Genomic DNA, 19,436 nt, shown 5'->3' on the forward strand with positions numbered 1-19,436 from the left:
GGGGGGTAGATTTTTCTGTATATCCATTCTACTTACAAAAGTAAAGTGAAAAGTAAGGCGATCTCAAAAGCAAACTTGTGACTTCTTTGGGGAAACTGAATTTAACCCATTTGAACATATGGATAAAAAAGAAAAAAAGAGCCATGTTCTTAAAAATGAATGAGTTTTACCTACAATTGCCTTATATGAAAATCAAGCTTCTAGGCATCTAACACTGGTTCTCAAGAGCAACTGGACAATTTCCTCAACTCCTCTCCCCCCATGCTTACCTCTTACAAAGGCCTCTTCCAGGCCTTCTGACCACAGTCCTTTTAGCACTACAGAGAAAGTCTGCACTAATCAATTGTGTTTATAGCCAAAATTCGAACTAGTCATATTGATATACAAGCAGATCAGAAAAAACAACCTAAAAACCTTTTATCCTGAGGCAAAAAATTTTGATCAAATAGATCTGTGGTAATAACATTAAAAAAATTGGTTAACAGAAGCAATAATTCTAATAATAGCTCTAAAAAATAATCAATTTGTCATGCTTTAGGATATGCTACTCTTTTCACAATTAACTCATCTGCGAGCAAACATATGTTAATTAATTAATTTTTTTGTGTGTGTGTGAGGAAGATCAGCCGTGAGCTAACATTCATGCTAATCCTTCTCTTTTTGCTGAGGAAGACCAGCTCTGAGCTAACATCTATTGCCAATCCTCCTCTTTTTTTCTTCCCAAAGCCCCAGTAGATAGTTATGTGTCATAGTTGCACATTCTTCTAGTTGCTGTATGTGGGATGCGGCCTCAGCATGGCCGGAGAAGCGGTGCCTTGGTATGCGCCTGGAATCCGAACCCGGGCCGCCAGTAGCGGAGCACGCGCACTTAACCGCTAAGCCATAGGGTCAGCCCTGTTAATTTACTAACAGTGTCCATTTCTTAAATATTAAGGTGAATGTCATTTTGTTTGGATTAGTAAAGGGAAAAAAAAACCATTTCCTGAAAGTAATTCTATTATTTGGGTCAGCACAGTAGGAATGGGATCAACACTATCAATGTCCTTTTGGCATTTTTCTCTTCTAGTTATAAACAAAGAAACAAACAAAAGCAACAACAATGAAAAGCTCTGGTCTTTATAGACATTAAGTAGATATATTCATGCATGTTCATAACTACGGTTCCAAGAGGATACTTACTGCTGTGTTTGCATCAATGGCATATTAGTGCTTTCATAACTGTCTGCATGCAGGGGAGGTATGATTTCCCCAGTCACAGGGTGAAACACAGGCAGCGTTGACAGGGGCCATGCTATCTCTCTATTCTTGGACATGTCACGAAGTTCTTTGGTAGATTTCTGAATAGCACTATGATGGACCAGTTGGATGCTAGGTCAAAAAGAAAGAAAACAACACATATTTAAAATCATATATTAGCCCAATGGGTCACCAATTTGAAACAGTTACGAAACAGTCTTTTCTTTTTAAAACAAGAAGATATTATTGCACTTTGGGAAATCTACAAGTTATTCCACAAACAGATAGATTTCTTGTACTTTTAACATAGCGCAACTGAAAATTATAAACTAATTTTTAAATAAATGTGTCTTTCATTAAACTAAGCTATAAAGCATTGTGTTAATATTACAGCCCTAAGTAAGAAACTGGCATTTTATTTAATTTCTACACTTAAGATAAAACTACCACAGCTTTTATATTGTTGCTTCTGATGGGGCATTTATAAATACTCACAGAAGTTTCATTTTATGGTAGGTTATTACTGTAGATTCAGGAAAACGTGTATGAAAGGTCTTTTCATCTGTTCTCTGGTTTATAGAAATGTAGATTGGGAAATCACATAATATAAATGGCAAGTTAATATTCTGAATCTGAAATATTTTAGGTTTAATTTTTATCTATATAATCTTAGTTTTCAAACCCTTTTTATTTTTAGTTTCTACCCCTCCTAAATATCTCTATTTAGAAAGCAGCTTTCACATTTATGAAATAAACTATGAAAGACGATGAATGGAAAAAAAAAAGCATGACACACATATGGAGCATGATGGGCAACTGAGAAGTGAAAAAGTATGATAAAGAAAATAACAGGAAAGAAGACACTTACTCTGGTGTTTGCATGTTTCTCTTTTCCCTAGAAACAAAACAAAATTTACGAATTAAATAATAGCATTGATATTTGGAACATTAAGACTATATGCTCATGGGATCCTGCATGATGTGGAAATGCTGACATTGTTACTATTAAATGCAACCAGGCAGCATTTGCCACCAAGTTTATGACATTATTTGGATGAGTACACGTACAGAGATGGAATACTGATGAGAAACACACAGGAAAATGAAAAAAAAAATGGAGACTAAGAATTAAGCTCTTGGAAATAAATCCTATGACATAATGAAATCAGGCTACATGTATAAATGGAAGAATTTGTTACTTGCTGCTTTATTAATTTTTTATCCTTTGCTTTGTTACCCTGATTTCCAGATAATCTCGGGAGATTATTTTAATTGACACAGATGTCCTGAAAGTACTAACTATTCATGAAGTAAAGGCTCATTACTCAAATTATACTCTTTTTTCCATTAATATACTGCTAAGTATTTATACACATATTTTAAACATTTAGATTGTGTCACCCTGTTTGACAGCTGAACAATGTCAAGAAGAATTCTGACCATCACTTCTGATCAAAGTGACGAAGACTATTTATTTATTTAAAGTGCAATTACCATGTCAATCGATTCCGCAGTCTCTGCTTACACAAGATGGCTTGCGTAACCAAAATATCTAGCCTCAATTATTCTTGGGACTGTTTCGCCAGCATGAATTTACATCTAGCCTTAATAATTTTTGAATAAAGTAATTATATCACCTAATTTGATTTACTAGACTAGAAACTATTTTAATTCATTTTAAAGAAATAAAGTACTGTAGTTTGACTTGAAAATAATTTCAATTCATTTATAAAGTGCTTTATGAACTAAATGGAACTTGGCTTTTAATGGAATCTTGTATGTTATCTTAGTAGGCTCTATAATTTTGTATTAGCGTTTTAAAGTACTCACACTCCTTCCCGTCGGCAGCACATAATATAAGCAAGTATTAGAAAAAGGAGCAATGCTACTGCCGAGGGCACAGCCAGTGTAATTAGGAAATCCGTGTAATAGTCTCTGCTTTTCAAAGAATCGGAAGGGGGTTTGTACTCTCCACCATCAGGTAAAATCCCCTCTCCACGAATCACTTCCTGATAGGTGGACACTTGCTTTGTTTTATCAACCTGATGCAAAAGAAGACAATTACACATCAAATTAATAGCGGCAAACATCAGAGTTTAAGATCTAGACACAGCAAAACATTCTTTGACAAATTTCTAAAAAGCAATCTTTTCCAATTACTTTTTCATCTCAAACTTGCAATTATTTATGGGAGCTATGAAGAAGTAATGAATAAAAGTAATAAATTAAAGGGTTTATGTTGGCCTACTTTCTATGTCCTTCCCACAACATATATACACACGTACATATATACATAATAAATATGTGTGTGTCTGTGTGTGTAGTTGCTGTTCTTTTCTAGTTTCCTTCCTCAAAGCAGAAGCCCTTCACACTACTACATAAATTCCTTGTTTCCTAGTGACAAACCTCTAGTGCAGATGTTAACAAACAGTGAACCGGCTGATAACCAGGTATGCAGGTATGGTTCCTAAGGTTAGTGAAAGAGAAAAGAAAAAAAAAAGAGAATTTTTAAATGATTACAACCTTGATCTTTCTGCCATCCAGCTGACAGAGTAGTTTTTAGGGAAGATAGTCTAAGGAACACGTAACCCATCCAATGCTATAGTTTCACTAAATTCTATCCCAGGATCAGCCAGCCCTGTGGTCTAGCGATTAAGCTCTCACCACGGCCCAGGTTCCTTTCCCATTCAAGGAACCACACCACCCATCTGTGGGTTGTCATACTGTGGTGGCTGCATGTTGCTGTGATGCTGAAAGCTATGCCACCAGTATTTCAAATACCAGCAGGGTCACCCATGGTGGACAGGTTTCAGTGGAGCTTCCAGACTAGGACAGACCTGGCCACCTACTTCTGGAAAAAAATTGGCCATGAAAACCCTATGAATAGCAGCAGAGCATTGTCTGATATAGTGCAAGAAGCTGAGAGGATGGTGCAAAAAGACCGGGCAGGGTTCCGCTCTGCTGTACACACAGTCACTAGGAGTCTACAGCACCAACAACAACAATCCTAGGATCAAAAACTGCACAACACTTGCACTATATTAATTTATCTCCACATTAACTGAACTGCTTTCACTGAGTTGCATTTATCATGCTACGGTTTTTATTGAAGGACACCACAAAAATAGCCACGTGAAATTTGTTACTACATGTGCTCCCCCTACAAAAAAAAAGCTGGGAAGAATTATCTGTGGCATTTCTCAGAATCCTCACCCAAAAAACTCCACTTGAAGAATTCTGTGAACAATACAGTGCTAGTAAAAAATTTATTTTCTCCCAAAGAACTGATGCTTTGCCTCCTTTAAGAATGAGAGCAAAATAACTGAGGAATTTCCTCTTTTAATCCTGGACATTAGGAGGCTTGTGGTCAAACTTGACCTTAGGCTTAATTTTTTGTAAAGTTTAGGTCATGATTTCCCATTTCTCTTCTACTTTACTGTTTTTATATGTTTATGGTTTGACTCTTTTATTTAAGTCTCGTGAAATCTTCTGTGGTAAGATGTGACATATAAATAAATAGATGTAAAATAAAAAATGAAAATCCCAACCTTTCCATTTATAAAGTCTTACCACAAAAACTAAAATCTTCAAAGCATTAAGTCACTGTTAAACCCTTAGAAATTAGATAATATCCCTAAACATAAACAGTTTACAGCACAAGCACAAGTAAAACGGCGCGGTTAGGGGCCCCCATCTCCTGACCCTGGTCAGAAGCAGCTGCTTCCGTTCTGACTGCAGCCGCAGTCTCTCGCACCCGTGCACGACTAGCACCATGACTGAAACACTGAGCTTTGCAAATTCAACATTTATCTGTAACACACATAAACCACAGGATCTTAATAATTTTACTTGATTTGAGAAGGCAAAGAAGGAGTATTATTTCCTAAGACACAGGAGATATGAAAGAGGAGTCCAGGGCCAAGGGCTACAGGTGCTAAGAGCTGCGGCGCGAGTACCATGTTCTCCCGCCCGGATCCAGGAAAGTCGCCTGCAGCTGGTTCGCTAAGACATGAAGTGACAGTTGTGTTTATGTGTCAATAACTTTGTTCAAATGTCAACTTTAAACTTAGATCTAATTCACTCACCACCAATCATCAAGAGTTGACAGAAGTTAAATCTAAAGGTCACTGAAGAAGTAAAACAACTTTCCTATCTTCCAGAAAGCAGGATCAGAAAATCTAATATAAATTTTATATAAAATACTACACGTTTCTCTCTCTTACATACATATGAAACCTTATCCACATTTTCTGAAGTCCTTCGGCATAGTAATTAAAAACTAGTTTAGAAAGAAATATTTAATATTTATGGGGCTGTGGGTAAGACTCTGACTTTCCTCAGTAGGAATTGTTTCTTATCCCTCGAACTTTCCCTACAATTTGAGTTTTCAGGACACTGAATCATAGAACAATATTGCTTTATTTTCAGATTTATTATCATACTCCAGTCTCTCATTCCAAAGTGGGGTAGTGGCAGCATATTTGAGACTTCCGTCACACGTCACACTGACTCCATAATCTATCCTGATTTAGCAGCCACCTGGATGCCCAGGGGGCCATTTGGACCACCTGCCAAGCTAATCCTGCCCCAGCAACTAATCAAGGGTAGACCGAGTACAAAAGTGGAAATACTCTTTCCTAAATGGATGCACTGTCAATGAGCTTGCCAAATCCTTAACGTCAACGGAGGTCAACTGCAGTTAACAAAGTAAACCCAGGATTTGTTCCTAAAAGCAATTCAGGCTTTAGTCAAATGTTATCTCCAGCCACATCGCTTCTAATTACATTTGAAACAAAATAAAATAAAAACTCACCAACGAAATTTTGCACCAGTCAATGTAAAATTGAGTACGGAATTTTTTATCACATGTTATTACAGGCTCCATTTCTTGACTGCATCTCAACTGATTCTGTGGATTTTCAACTTCTCGTAAACAAGAAGAAAACGGGACATCGGCACCAACCATGACATAAACGCTGCAAAAATGTGAAACTCTTAGGTTATCCGTTAAGAAAATTGGAAACACTGCAAAACAGTCTACCCTGAAAGCAGGATTTATCCTTTTGAATTGAAGGATTATCTAGAATCACCCCTAAGGTGGGGGCCTGGGCTTTAAAAACAGTGATTCACGTAAAGACTTCCTTTCGTGCTTTCCTTTATTCAACCAATATTTACGGAGTGCTTTGGTGCAACAGACACTCTCTCGATTCTATGTTAATTTCCAGAAGTTTTTTTCATCCTATTTATTTTAATTCAAAACAAGCATGTGTGATATTCTGATTACTATATTTAGTAGATTACTTACATTTAAAAATTATTCTTAAATTGTTTAGAAAAATAACACTATCACTAAAATAATAAATAATTATTAGTAATAAATCTTCACTTGATTTCATTTTAATAAGATTGTGAAATTACATCCCTAGAGGTATGGAGCTTTAGGCAGACTGAGCTATTCCACCCAAAAGTTATGTCAGCTTTTCTACTGCACAGACTCCTACTGCTAGGTCTCTCCATCTTTTATCTAAGAAGTTATTATGAGAGAAAAACTATTGTTTGGTAAACACAATCGAGGCAAACAAAACTTATTTTTTTGGTATCTTTGCAATTAGAAGGAAAGAACTCTACTTAATTGGCCAATAAGAGATTAATAATGAAAGAGAAGATAGTGATAATAGCATTTAATAGCATTTAAATAATCAGGATCCCCATACATACCAAAATCCACAGATGCTCAAGTCTTTTATATAAAATGGCATAGTACAATGAATACAGTCGGCCTTTCATATCCATAGGTTTTACATCCATGGATTCAACTCAATTCAATTCCTTCCTATCTGTGAAATTTCAATCTGCAGTTGGTTGAATTCACAGGTGCAAAACTCATGGATACAGAGGGTTGACTGTACTAGTATAAGAATAGACATGTGGATCAATGGAATAGAATTCAGAGTCCAGAAATAAACTCTCATATTTTTTTTTTTTTGTGAGGAAGATCAGCCCTGAGCTAACATCCATGTTAATCCTCCTCTTTTTGCTGAGGAAGACTGGCTCTGAGCTAACATCTATTGCCAATCCTCCTCCTTTTTTTTCCCCCCCAAAGCCCCAGTAGATAGTTGTATGTCATAGTTGCACATCCTTCTAGTTGCTGTATGTGGGACGTGGCCTCAGCATGGCTGGAGAAGCGGTGCATCAGTGCGCGCCCGGGATCCAAACCCAGGCCACCAGTAGCGGAGCGCACGCACTTAACCGCTAAGCCAGGGGGCTGGCCCTAAACTCTCATATTTAGTAAACTGGTTTTTGTCACAGGTGCCAAGACAGTTCAACGGGGGAAAGAATAGTCTTTACAACAAATGGTACTTCTGGATATCCATATGCAAAACAATGAAGTTGGACCCCTACCTCACACCATATAAAAGATTAACTCAAAATAGATAAAAGATCTAAATGTAAGAGATAAAACTATTAAACTCTGAGAAGAAAACAGGTGTAAATTTTCCTGACCTTGGCTTAGGCAATGGTTTCTTAGATATGATACCAAAAGTTCCAGCAATAACAGAAAAAATAGATAATTTGGACATTATCAAAATTAAAAACCTTGTGCTTCAAAGGACACTATCAAGAAAGTGAAAAGGCAACCCACGGAATGGGAGAAAACATTTGCAAATCATATCTCTAATAAGGGACTTGTATCTACAAAATAGAAAGGACTCTTACAATTCAATAACAAAAAGACAAACAATCCAATTTAAAAATGGTAAAGGATCTGAACAGACATTTCTCCAAAAAAGATATCCAAATATCTAATAAGTGCATGAAAAGATGCTAAACATCATCAGCCATCAGCAAAACAAATCAAAACCACAAGATACCATTTCACAGCCATTAGGATGGTTATAATAAAAAAGACAGATAATAGGAAGTGCTGGGGTGGATGTGGAGAAATTCGAACTCTCCTACTCTGCTGGTGGGAACGTAAAATGGTGCAACTGCTTTGGAAAACAGTCTGGCAGTTCCTCAAAAGGTTAGAGTTAACATATGACCCAGCAATTCCACTCCTAAGTATATACCCTAAGAGAAATGAAAATATATTTATACAAAAATTTGTGCATGAACGTTCATAGCAACATTAGTCACAGGAGTCAAAAGGTGGAAACAATCCAAATGATCATCAACTGATGAACTGATAAAAGGTGAAATATCCATACAATAGAATATTACTCAGCCATAAAAAGGAATGAAACACCAATACATGCTACAGCATGGATGAACCTTGAAAACAATAATCTAAGTGAAAGGAGTCAGTCACAAAAGACCACACATTATATAATTCCATTCATACAAAATGTCCAGAATAGGCAAATTTATAGAGATAGCAAATAAATAGTGGTTGCCCAGTGCTGAGGGTGGTGATGGTGGTAAGTGAATGCTAATGGGTATAAGAGGGCGATGTTGGGATGACGAAAATGTTCTAAAATTGATTGTGGTAATGACTGCAAAGCTTTGTGAATAAACTAGAATCCACTGAGTTATATACCTTAAATAGGTGAACTGGATGGTATGTGAATTATATCTCAATAAAGCTGTTATTTTTAAAAATGAAATGAAATAAAAGTGCTGCACAAAAATTCAAAGCAACGTCAATGTAAGCATGAGGTCACACCCTGAGCTGACAACTGTGTTGCAGAGCACGATTGCACAAACTCATTTGGTTGCTCTTTATGTCAAATTTATATTTGGACTTAAGATTCATTTGAAAGAACATTTAAAAACACTAGTGCCTTTGGGAGACAAATAGTATACAATAGACTGAAATTACAGATCAAATTAAAAATTAAAAATTCAGAACAAAAGTAAATGTGACAAACCATTGGTAAAGTATTTAGATGATCAGTTAATATAAATATATAAAAATAAAAATATGTTTAAAACAAGTTGTTACTTTCAAGCTTCACATAAAGTCAATTTCTATCCCCTTATTAACTGCCTAGCCAGGAAGATATTTTTCCTTGATAATTGTGAAATATATTTGTAAATACAAAAATCAAATGAATATTTCTTACAACTGTTAACAGTCCTCTTGCTTTAACATGACATTGATTTGCAATTATAATTAGTAAGATTTTAAATTAATTAGCATCAAGATAACATAAATGGGCATAAGCATAAGAGTTTTTGGTGCTTTGACATGTTTTATTTTTTTTCTCAAATTATAAAAGCAACATAAAAACATTACATAAAACTTGGGATATAAAAACAGAATTAATTTATGTTACCAAGATAACTATTTTCATTTTCCAATGTACCTTGCAGAATATTTTTCAAATGCATATATTTTAACCTAATTGCAATCATCTCCAAAATACAATTTTGTATCCTGCTTTTTCACTTAATGCGTCATAAGCATTTTCCATATTGTACAATCTTTGTAATTATAGTTTTATGGCAATATAATTTTTTAAGTGCACATGATTTATTCAGCAATTATTTCAGAGTTGGACATGTAAGTTGCTTCCAATTTTTTGATGTTATAAATAATATTGCAAAGACTCTCTCTGTGCGTATTCTTTAGTTACTATCTTAAAAGAGAGGACTAGAAGTGGAAACATTTTTATGACAGTTGACACATACTGCCAAATTACTTTCATCGCTACTTGGATGATCCATAAGCTTCGCAAACTTAATATGCTCCGAACTGAGCTCATCCTCACCCCACCCCACCTCACCTGTTCCTCCTCTATCTTCTTCTCTCAGTGATTGGCATGGCCAGATGCTTAAGTACCATCATCTTTGACTCCTGTCCTTTTCCCCACATATTCAATCCACCATCAGTCTGACATTTACCCTGAAAGAACTCTCATACACACCTGTCCACTTTGATCCACCCCACTGATACAATCCTAGTCCTAGTCACCATCCCTTTCCACAGGGAGTGAAGCAACAGCCTCTAACAGTTCTCCTTGAACCCAGTCTTTCTCACTGTCCTCAGGGAGCCTATTTGCAGAATGAATGAATGAATGAATGAATGAATGAAAAGCATTACACCAGTTTAAAAACACAAGCATTTGTATATTTCAAAGTTGCTAAGAGAGTATATCTTAAAAGTTCTCATCACAAGAAAAAAAATATACATGTGAGGTGATGGATGTTTAAACTCATTGTGGTAATCATTTTGCATATATACATATATCAAATAATTATATTGTACACCTTAAACCTAAACAATGTTATATGTCAATTATATCTCAACAAAATTGGGAAAATAAGTAAGTTAATAAATAAAACACAAATAGACTACAAATGTCATGTTCAAGAGAAAGAGACATTGGATTTGCCTTGTAGGTCAAAAAAATGTGTATTTACTGTTTCTTTTGTAGAGCCAGTAAGTTTCAACATGTTGGCTATTTTAAAAAATAATTTTGTATGAGGCCAGGTACAACAATAATAACTCTACGCTCTACATGCTAAAATTACATTTTTCATAATCTGTTTTCCTTTTAGTTAGCTCTTCAATATGCAGAAACTTAAAATTTTTATGAAGTGAAATGAGGATGATCTTGACCTTTACGATCTTAGCCACATGTTTTCGACCTTTCAAATGTGTGTAAACAGACGAGATGGGAGCGTATTATCAAGTGCAAGACTCTCAAGCAATGTGAACAAAACATGGTGCCTCAACATCTTAGGAATTGGTGTACACTAGATGGAACTTGCTCCTTATGAAGGATTTTGTTCTTCCAATCTGAACAACTCAATTTCCCTTGAGGTAAAGCATACTTACTGAGGCCTTTACACATACAATGTGGAGAACCAAAAAATAGGTAAAAAATTTAAGTCAAAACTCTGCCTTGTTCAGCAAAAGCCAGATAAATGGATCCAATGATTGTATTATGTACCTAAATGTCCAAGTAAAGAATGTATTTTACTCTTTATTTTGTGTATATAAGAGATAAAAGTTTAAAAGAGAAGAATGTGTCCACATGTTACATGTTGGCTGGGAACTCTTGAGCTCTTAAAAGAAAATGCACCACAATTCCTGCCTCTGGCCCCCACCCCACTTCTTTGTTCTGTGCATTCCTGCAAGTAATCAAAAAATAGGGCAAAAAATAAAGAATAAGTAAAAGAGTTAATACAGAATTAAAAAAAGAATAAAGGACACTTCTGGACTCTAGCTCTACTGCTTGCTTACTCCTCTCCATTAGAGAAGGAATGAATTATCTTATCAGAAGAAGGAACTGGCCCACAAGGCTCAGATCCTTCTGGGTTATTTGGGGCGGTGGGTGGGGGGTGGGCGGTGGATTTCCTGCTTGCAGAAAGGAGGCATTTGGGTTCAGTTTACTCTTTCAACCATGTGGTGGGCTTAGCAGGCCCATCTGCTAAAATGAAAACTTTACTATAAACCATTTTCTGCAAAGGTCTCTAACGCTTCAGGATAAAAATCCAAACAATTTTTCCTGGTGTACAAGGCCTGACATGGTCTCATCTTTGCATCCTTGGTAACTATCACTGCTGGATCCCTGTCCCCCACTTCCACATGAAGTAGGTTTCCAAATCCACCAGACTTTCCCCTACCTAAGGGCTTTTGTCCAAGCTGTTCCCTCAGCCTAGATTCCCCCTTTTTCATTTTTTAAGCAGGCTAATTTGTACTTATATTTTAAACTCAGATCAGGCTTCACCTCCCCCACGAACCCCTTCCAGGCACGGACCTAAAGTGGGGGAGCAGCAGCCTCTGGGACTACCTCACCTGTAGTACATACAACACTGCTTTTTAATGATCTGATTACTTGCCTGGTACCAACAGATTGTGAGCTTAGATTGTATTGTTTTAAATCACTGTACCCCAGAGACTAATAGACTATTCCCCTATAAAAAATATACATAATAAATGTTCAACCATGAAAGAAAAGAATGCATCTATGTGCAGAACTTAAAAGAAGAGATATTAGAAATATAGTTGCATGGATTTCATTTACTTATATTTATTTTTATACTTATAAAAATGGACTTACATGGGCTTCCAATTTTTATTTTATTAAAGGCCTTTTTCAGAAGTTCCTAGCTCCTGTCACCATCATTCCATAAAAGAAAGGATATTTGCACCAAAAATACAGGAGGCACGTTATTTAAGAATAAAATATTGTAAATCACCAAACATGGGGACAAATTCAGCAGAGCACTACGGACTGGCCCCAGGATCATGAGCTTGCATCAGAGCAGGATTTGGCAGCCACTGACTGTCAACTGTAACTTTTCACTGAGGCCTTTATAGGGCAAAAACGCAGACAATTAATTAAAGGGAGTACTTCGTGAGACTGTCTAGAGAATAAACTAGGATCCTCTGTTGCTGACTGAGGCTAGATCCACATGCTTCGGTAAGCAGAGGAAATAGTGGTAGGTTTGACAATCTTTTATGGAAAGTGAGTATATTCTTTAATCCTCACACCCCATCATTCCCTTCATAGCCACCATTTACACTGCATCACTCACCCTGGGTTGGCAGCCACTCCATGCCTAGAATGAAATATGAACCCGCTCCTCTTTCCACCAGCTTTATCCCAGGCTAAATGCATCTTCGAGTCCTTAGCCTCTGGCTCAGTGTCAGGAGCAGAAGGGGCACCAGGACCACACCCAGAGAGAGCACAGTTGTCCTGGGGTTATGGGTCTGGCACGTGAAAAGGAATCTTTTCAGGAGGCTCAACCTTCCTTTGCAGGAGCTTACTTACTTTGAAGTAAATCTTCATAATTGTTTTCTGTTACATTTAGGAGAACTTTGAAAGCTGTCAGCGAGTTTTGCAGAGATGAAAAAAAATGCACATCAAGAAGGATGAGGTCCTGGGATGCTGCAGAGTGGGTTCTTCATGATTGACATTTACTGGCGCTTTGGGCTGGAGGGGCAGTAGGTTTACTCTGAGGGTCTGCTACTGAGAGCTTCTCTTAGTCATCTGCTGTCTATTTGACTACATATATCAAATACGGAAAAATCTGCAGTTAGTAGACTGTGGCTTCCACGAGTAACAGGAAATAATTTCAGGGAGTATTTTTTTTTAAATAAGAGAATGAAACTTACGCTAAGTATTCAACAGAACACATTATTAGGTGCTTAATTAATACTTTGAAGTATATGAATACATTTTTAAATAAAATTTTGGAAAATAAAGGGATGCAATTGCTTTGCTACCTCTGACCCTATCTCTTGGATCTTTTCACTATTTCATTTCATAAAGGGATTTCTAGCCCGTGTTATTTTCAAAACAAAGTACAGAGGCAAAAAAGTTTGTTACGTGAATTAAGAATCATGATACACACCATTAAAAAGAAAGGAAGGCACAAGAGATGAGTTGAGCATTGGATTTATTTCTAGATTTAAGGCAACAGGGGGTAAAAAATTATTTTTGTTACCATGACATTATATAACAACTAATTTAAGCAAAATAATTCCCAGGGACAAATTTTTCTTCAGGAATTATACTCAGGTAGGGTCTCATCTTATTGGTGCTCGTAAAGGGACACTGGAGTAATAGAGTTGGCACGGGGTACAATTTACAGAAATGCTATTTTAAAAGACAGTATATGAATACTTTGTAAAGGTTACAGCTTAACATTAAATTAAAACTCATGGAAAGCATTTCAAGTTGGGAAGGGATCTGAGACAACAGGGTCCAAATAAAGGCCACGGGACCAACTCTCAAATATCTGACAGCACACGCTGCCCTCCAGCAGGTGCTGGGGCTCAGTCAGCTAACGACTGAATTCTCTAACAAGTACTCGTAGGACAAAAATTCTGTTCTTAATTTAGAGTCACATGCTCAGGCCCAACCCTAGACTCAAAGATTCAGAATCTCTACGGGGAATCAGAGGCCGGGAACCTATCCATAGTTTTAATAAAGCTCTACTGGCAATTCTCACGCTAGACATAGTTGGGAAGCACTGTTTTAGGTCAGAGTTTGGTTTATAGAGTTATTTAGTTCAATTTAGTTTAGTTGTTTCTAAAAACGCCTCCACGGGTGGGGCCGGCACTACTGACAGCAGAGTGCATGAGCCCAGGAGCAAGTACAGCTGTGGAAAAGTCTCCCAGTGCCTGGTTTCCACGCTGCTTCCTCCAGCATCTGTCAGTCCTTGTTTTAACAATCATCGTGGAACACGTTACTTTAAGAAACTGCTGAAAAGACTCCATATTTGGAGAATGTTTTCAGGGAAGATACCCCTGCTCATCTCTTTCTGTGGTTTGACTTTACTCAGTGGGAAAGAGAACCATGCTGTGACTCTGAGGTAAAAATTTAAGCTCTAGAATTATGTTTTCATACAGAAAGCCAACCAACAGATAGACAAGAGATAAAGCAACTATTTTCCTCAAAGCACTTCTACATGTGCTTGACTGACTTCAAAATCCATTACTGTAACATACAAGGTACAGTTTAATTCTGAAATTTGTAAGTTGGATTTTACAGCTCACTGCTTATCCCTTATCCCCTTCTGCCTACTCCCTCATACTTCATCAATGTCTATTTGTGATCTTTTCCCTTATTTCCAACCAAGTTCTCCTTTAAAACTGCCCTTCAATTTAATTCTTCTTAATCCAGGTATTCTAGTTAATTCCAGATATCATCCATATAAAAGTGTTAACAGGAATATGGATAAAGAAGGAGTTGGAAAGGGATATGCTGCACAAAATGTGATTTACTCCGTATCTCATACATCTGTAGGACTGGTTAAAAAATAAAAAAAGGCAGTTCTGCCTCAAACGACAGATTAGAAATTAAAGATCAAAGTTTGATTCAACACTGACCTTCGGTCCTTTCAATTCACCCAAGCATAGGAGTGTGTCTTAACCTCTACAAGGGTATAAGTCATACTTCGTACGTAAGGCTTGAGAATAGGCAAACCCCTTTCAAATGCATTGTCTCATTTCATCATATAACACGCCCGTGGGAGAGCGTAATCCCCAGTGGAGCAGATGAGGAAGCTGATGCACAGAGGAGTGCAGCGTTTTGCCCAATGTCACGCAGCTTGTGAGTGACAAGGCCAGGCTTTAGGAATGGGTTTCAAATCCACCCCAGCCATCAGTCACCAACACATGGTGGAAAGAATGTTAAAGGAGAAGAAATAGTTTCCTAGAATAAAGTTACAGCAGTCTGCCTGTCTTTCTGCAGCTGATAACTGGGGCATCAATTTCCTTTGAAATTCAGGGCCCTAAATCATCAGCTTCTCTACGGAAGATACAACAGACTTAGTGCTATAATTTATGATGCTGATCCTGATCTACAATTAGATTTCACAGGACCTGGAACATCAGATATAAAGAACCATTAATGTAACCTCTTTGTCAATATAGAAAATTGCTAGTATTTTCATGTCTTTACAATACCTATTTCTTATTAAAAGGAAAAATGCAACAGGCCGTCTTCCATCTATAATAAGTTTGATAAGATCGCCATATTTAAAAATCCATATTTAAGGCAATGAGATAAAGGTGTGCTTACCCCTCCTTCATGTCATTAATAGGAAGCGGAACCCTGCCGCCCCTGTCTAGGGCCGACGTGATGTTTATGGCGTTCAGACGCTCTGGCTGCCACACATTTTTCACGGCCCCAAGAAAGTCTCCAAGAACCTCGCTGGCCAACATTTCTTCTACATTCATATTTTTAATGAAGAATTCTGCTTGATACGGTAACGGGAAGTCTAATTTTGGCGAAAAAGGGTATGCATATCTTTAATGAAGTAATTTTTTGAAAGGGAAACAAAAGAACAATTTGAGATTTGTTGATTTCTGTCATTTCTGGTTTTGGGGAACGATATTAATATCGACTTTAAAGGCTTTCTGTGTAACAGAGGACCTATCTAAAAACATAACATACATTTGACACAGAATTTTATCTACAGTGTAATCAAATCCAAGGGACACCAGGGAAATTTATAATGATAGGATTTGGCCAAAAAAGAAAAAAATGCCAAATCTGTCTCCATTTGCCAGTGACCTGCCAGCCTCCTCCCCTGCAAATGCACCCAGGTGGAAGCAGCATTTCCAGATCTCTACGTGGGTAAGAATAATATTTTGTATTTGCAGTGTTTTAAAATTGACAGAACTGTTGCAAATATATCCCCTCACTTAATCAGTACAACCCCAGGTAGTGCTGTTCCCATGTGAACAGAGGAGGAAGCTGGGGCAGGGAGCAACATCCTTTTCCAAATAGAGAAGATGTTACAAAATATCTGCACTTGCTTGTGGCTTGTTTATATATGATTTGAAATATATTTTTAATTTGCAGTATTACTGATCTTATTGGAGCACGTGAAAACATTACTTTTTACTAAAATAACTATTAATTACATTTTCAATAAGAATTCTGAAATCACACAATTTCACTCCTTTGATCACTCCATAATTAAATATTCTAGAGAAATTATATTTTAAATTTCTCGTGAAATTCCATATCTCATATTTTTAGACATTTAGTGAGCTTTCTTCCTCCCCAATGTCTCAACATTTCCCTCTAAAGATTTCAAAGTTAATATTTTAAACCAACCCACTGTCCAATTCAGAGTCTCAATAGAAGAAACTCTAAATAAGTATAATTACTTCAGTTTCTCAAATGTTACTCTTGAGTTACAAACCATCATTTCCTATATTCTGATTGTTCTATTAAGATAAAGAATAGCTTTCTTTTTAATAATATTTCTGTAATAATAAAGGGGACTTTTTTTGAATACTTACTATGAGGCACGCCAACCTAAGAGACTGAGGTGAACTATCACATTTCATACTCACAACCAGAGGGTGAGTAGGTACTTTTATGTTTCTCCATGCTTTTAGAAGGGGAAGCTGATCTTTAGAGAGGACTAGGAATTTACCATCATTTTGAACTTACCTCATATGATTTTTATCTAAGCTAACGGAGATGACTATGTATATAAAGTGCTCAGCATAGCTCCCAGCATAGAGTAAGAACTTATAAAACATTAAATTTTAGCAATTATTATAAAACATGAAGAGGTTGATTACCTGAATTCTTCCCCTAAAAGGAAAAGAAAATGTTTCTGGGACTATACATAGATTTAATGTCCCCAGTAGTAATTACACTATGTACAGATAGCCTCTGAGTTGTTTCATTAAAACTCACGTATCTATAGGGTATTCCACTCTTATTTGATTATTAAATTTAAAAAATTACATAGTAAATAACTGAAATCTGGATGACCCCATTTCTTATGAAGCCTCTTTAATATTAAAGGACATTTGATGACAGAGGTGAAGTCTGGGAAGATATTCCAGCTTAGAGAGTTTTCTAGAGTGTGGTGTCTCTTCCTAAAGATTGAGTTTTTCAAGGCTTTAATCACAGAAGGTTCTTTACTCATCTCCTACACTGTTATTTATTCTGCTTATGATTTTGTTAGATTTGTTTGATATATGGCCCATCTCCAATCTTCTAAAATATGATGTATTTATTCTCTTTTATGTAGATAAGTTTCCTGTTTTATACAGATACATTTCCTGTTTTATACAGATAGACAGTAGCTTAATCATGCTAGATTTTTCCCTATAACAAGAAATAGTTATGCAGAAATATGTCATGAAGAACAGTTTCTTGGCAATAAATAATATTTATAAGTAATACCAAATATAGTTTTTGAGTATGCTAGAAGTCTATCATCTATAAATTTCATTCAGTGTTTTTACATCCACTTTTCTAAGAAAGCAGGCAAAACTTTTTTCTTATTAGCCATGCTACTTTTCGGAGAACTGTTATTTGGCTTTTCCTAATCCACGTGACCCTGCTTCTCGGCTCCTGTCTGAGACCCGCTGCCGCCGCACCCCTCAGAGGCTCTGGCTGGGCAGCTGCCTGCTGTCTACTTGGCCAAGTGCTGCTGCCAGGCCTCCCAGAGATGAGTCACAGTCGCTTTCTAACTTTGGGGAAATCCCATGCCTACTATATTTGGACATCACAGAGGCCAAGGGAACGGTAGGCCAACCGATTGGCGGCAGGCCTCTGCAGCACTGAACCCAATTTAAAGAATCACTCTGTGTACTCTCCTTGAGCTCCACACTGTGTGATTCCACATTACTAATTTCCCATTAGGTGTCTCAGAGCAGGAGACAGCTGGGTAGGGAGTCAGACTGAGCATGATTATCCTGATATCCGGACTCATGTTATTTCTTTTCCTAACCTTCTCTGGGAGAAACGGCATATGGAGCCTATGCTCAAAGAGGTAAATCCCAGTGCCCATATACATTCCATCTAGACCAGCAAGGATAAATGCATGCCATTTGGTTCACTGGTTTTCATAGTTTTGGGGCATTGAACCCTATGTAAAAGGCAGGGGAGCAGCTCTGACTGAAGTAAGTGCAGAGGCTTTCAAAACCCATCTAGTCTTCCTTCCTCACCAACACACCTTCAAAACCTCTGATTTAGATGAATAGCCCCTAAAGCCAATTTTCACTCCTACAGTTGTCTAGCAGTTCCATTAGTATCTGCTTGGATATGGGTCCCCACACCTACTAGGACACCTAGGTACTCTGTATCTACAGAACTGAGAGCAGACTTGAGAAGGAGGAAGTTCAAACTCTAGACCAGCCTGTCTGTGGAGTTTGTAGGGACTCCCATACCTGACACAGGGTTTTGAGTCCCTCTGAGAGCATAATGGTGAGGTTAGTGGTCCAAGCCCACTGTAATGTAACTATATAACTATACTGATGAACTCCCAATGAGAAAGGGAACTTAGCAATTATTCTGCTCATTAAGGGTATTTCAATTCTATGGGGACAGCTTAGACTGGATGCAAGCATCCAATTACAATTAGAGTCAAGAACAAAGGTCTCCCTAATTCAAACATGAATACCTAACAAAAGCCCTTGGGGAGGGGAAAAGTGGACAGGGAATCCTCTGTCCAGGCCCAAGGTCCACAGAACTGGTACTTGGACTTGTTTTTCATATATGAAGAGAAATGCTATTGTTGGTTCCATTTTACAGTTGATGAAGCCAAGGCCTGGAGAAATAAGTGGCCTGTTTGGCTTCCTATCCAGAGCTTTTCAGCACCATAACACATCATGATTATTTTCTAACCAAGTAAATATTGCTTAGTTTTCTTTTCTGCATTTTACTATTTCCTAAGTTATATTAGGAATATAGTACTTTTAAACCTTAACTATATTTTACATGGATAGAAAACATAATGAAATACTTCTAATAAATAAGGAAACAATC

General features: G+C 37.1%; 1 protein-coding gene across 2 annotated transcripts in view; it reads right to left on the minus strand.

Annotated features, from left to right (window-relative positions):
• Positions 1–19,436, minus strand: part of SGCE (sarcoglycan epsilon) — a 66,463-nt gene that overhangs the window by 12,463 nt on the left and 34,564 nt on the right. For both annotated transcript variants that reach the window (XM_014788182.2, XM_004431361.3), the window contains exons 5-9: positions 15,717–15,915; positions 6,050–6,212; positions 3,067–3,278; positions 2,105–2,131; positions 1,180–1,368 (exon numbers count right to left, since the gene is read on the minus strand). In XM_014788182.2, the coding sequence (XP_014643668.1) occupies positions 1,180–1,368; positions 2,105–2,131; positions 3,067–3,278; positions 6,050–6,212; positions 15,717–15,915 (790 nt within the window). The remainder of the gene's footprint in view (positions 1–1,179; positions 1,369–2,104; positions 2,132–3,066; positions 3,279–6,049; positions 6,213–15,716; positions 15,916–19,436) is intronic.

The sequence above is a fragment of the Ceratotherium simum genome, chromosome 1 (assembly GCF_057802395.1).
Source record: "Ceratotherium simum simum isolate JZ-2026a chromosome 1, ASM5780239v1, whole genome shotgun sequence".
Taxonomy (NCBI): domain Eukaryota; kingdom Metazoa; phylum Chordata; class Mammalia; order Perissodactyla; family Rhinocerotidae; genus Ceratotherium; species Ceratotherium simum.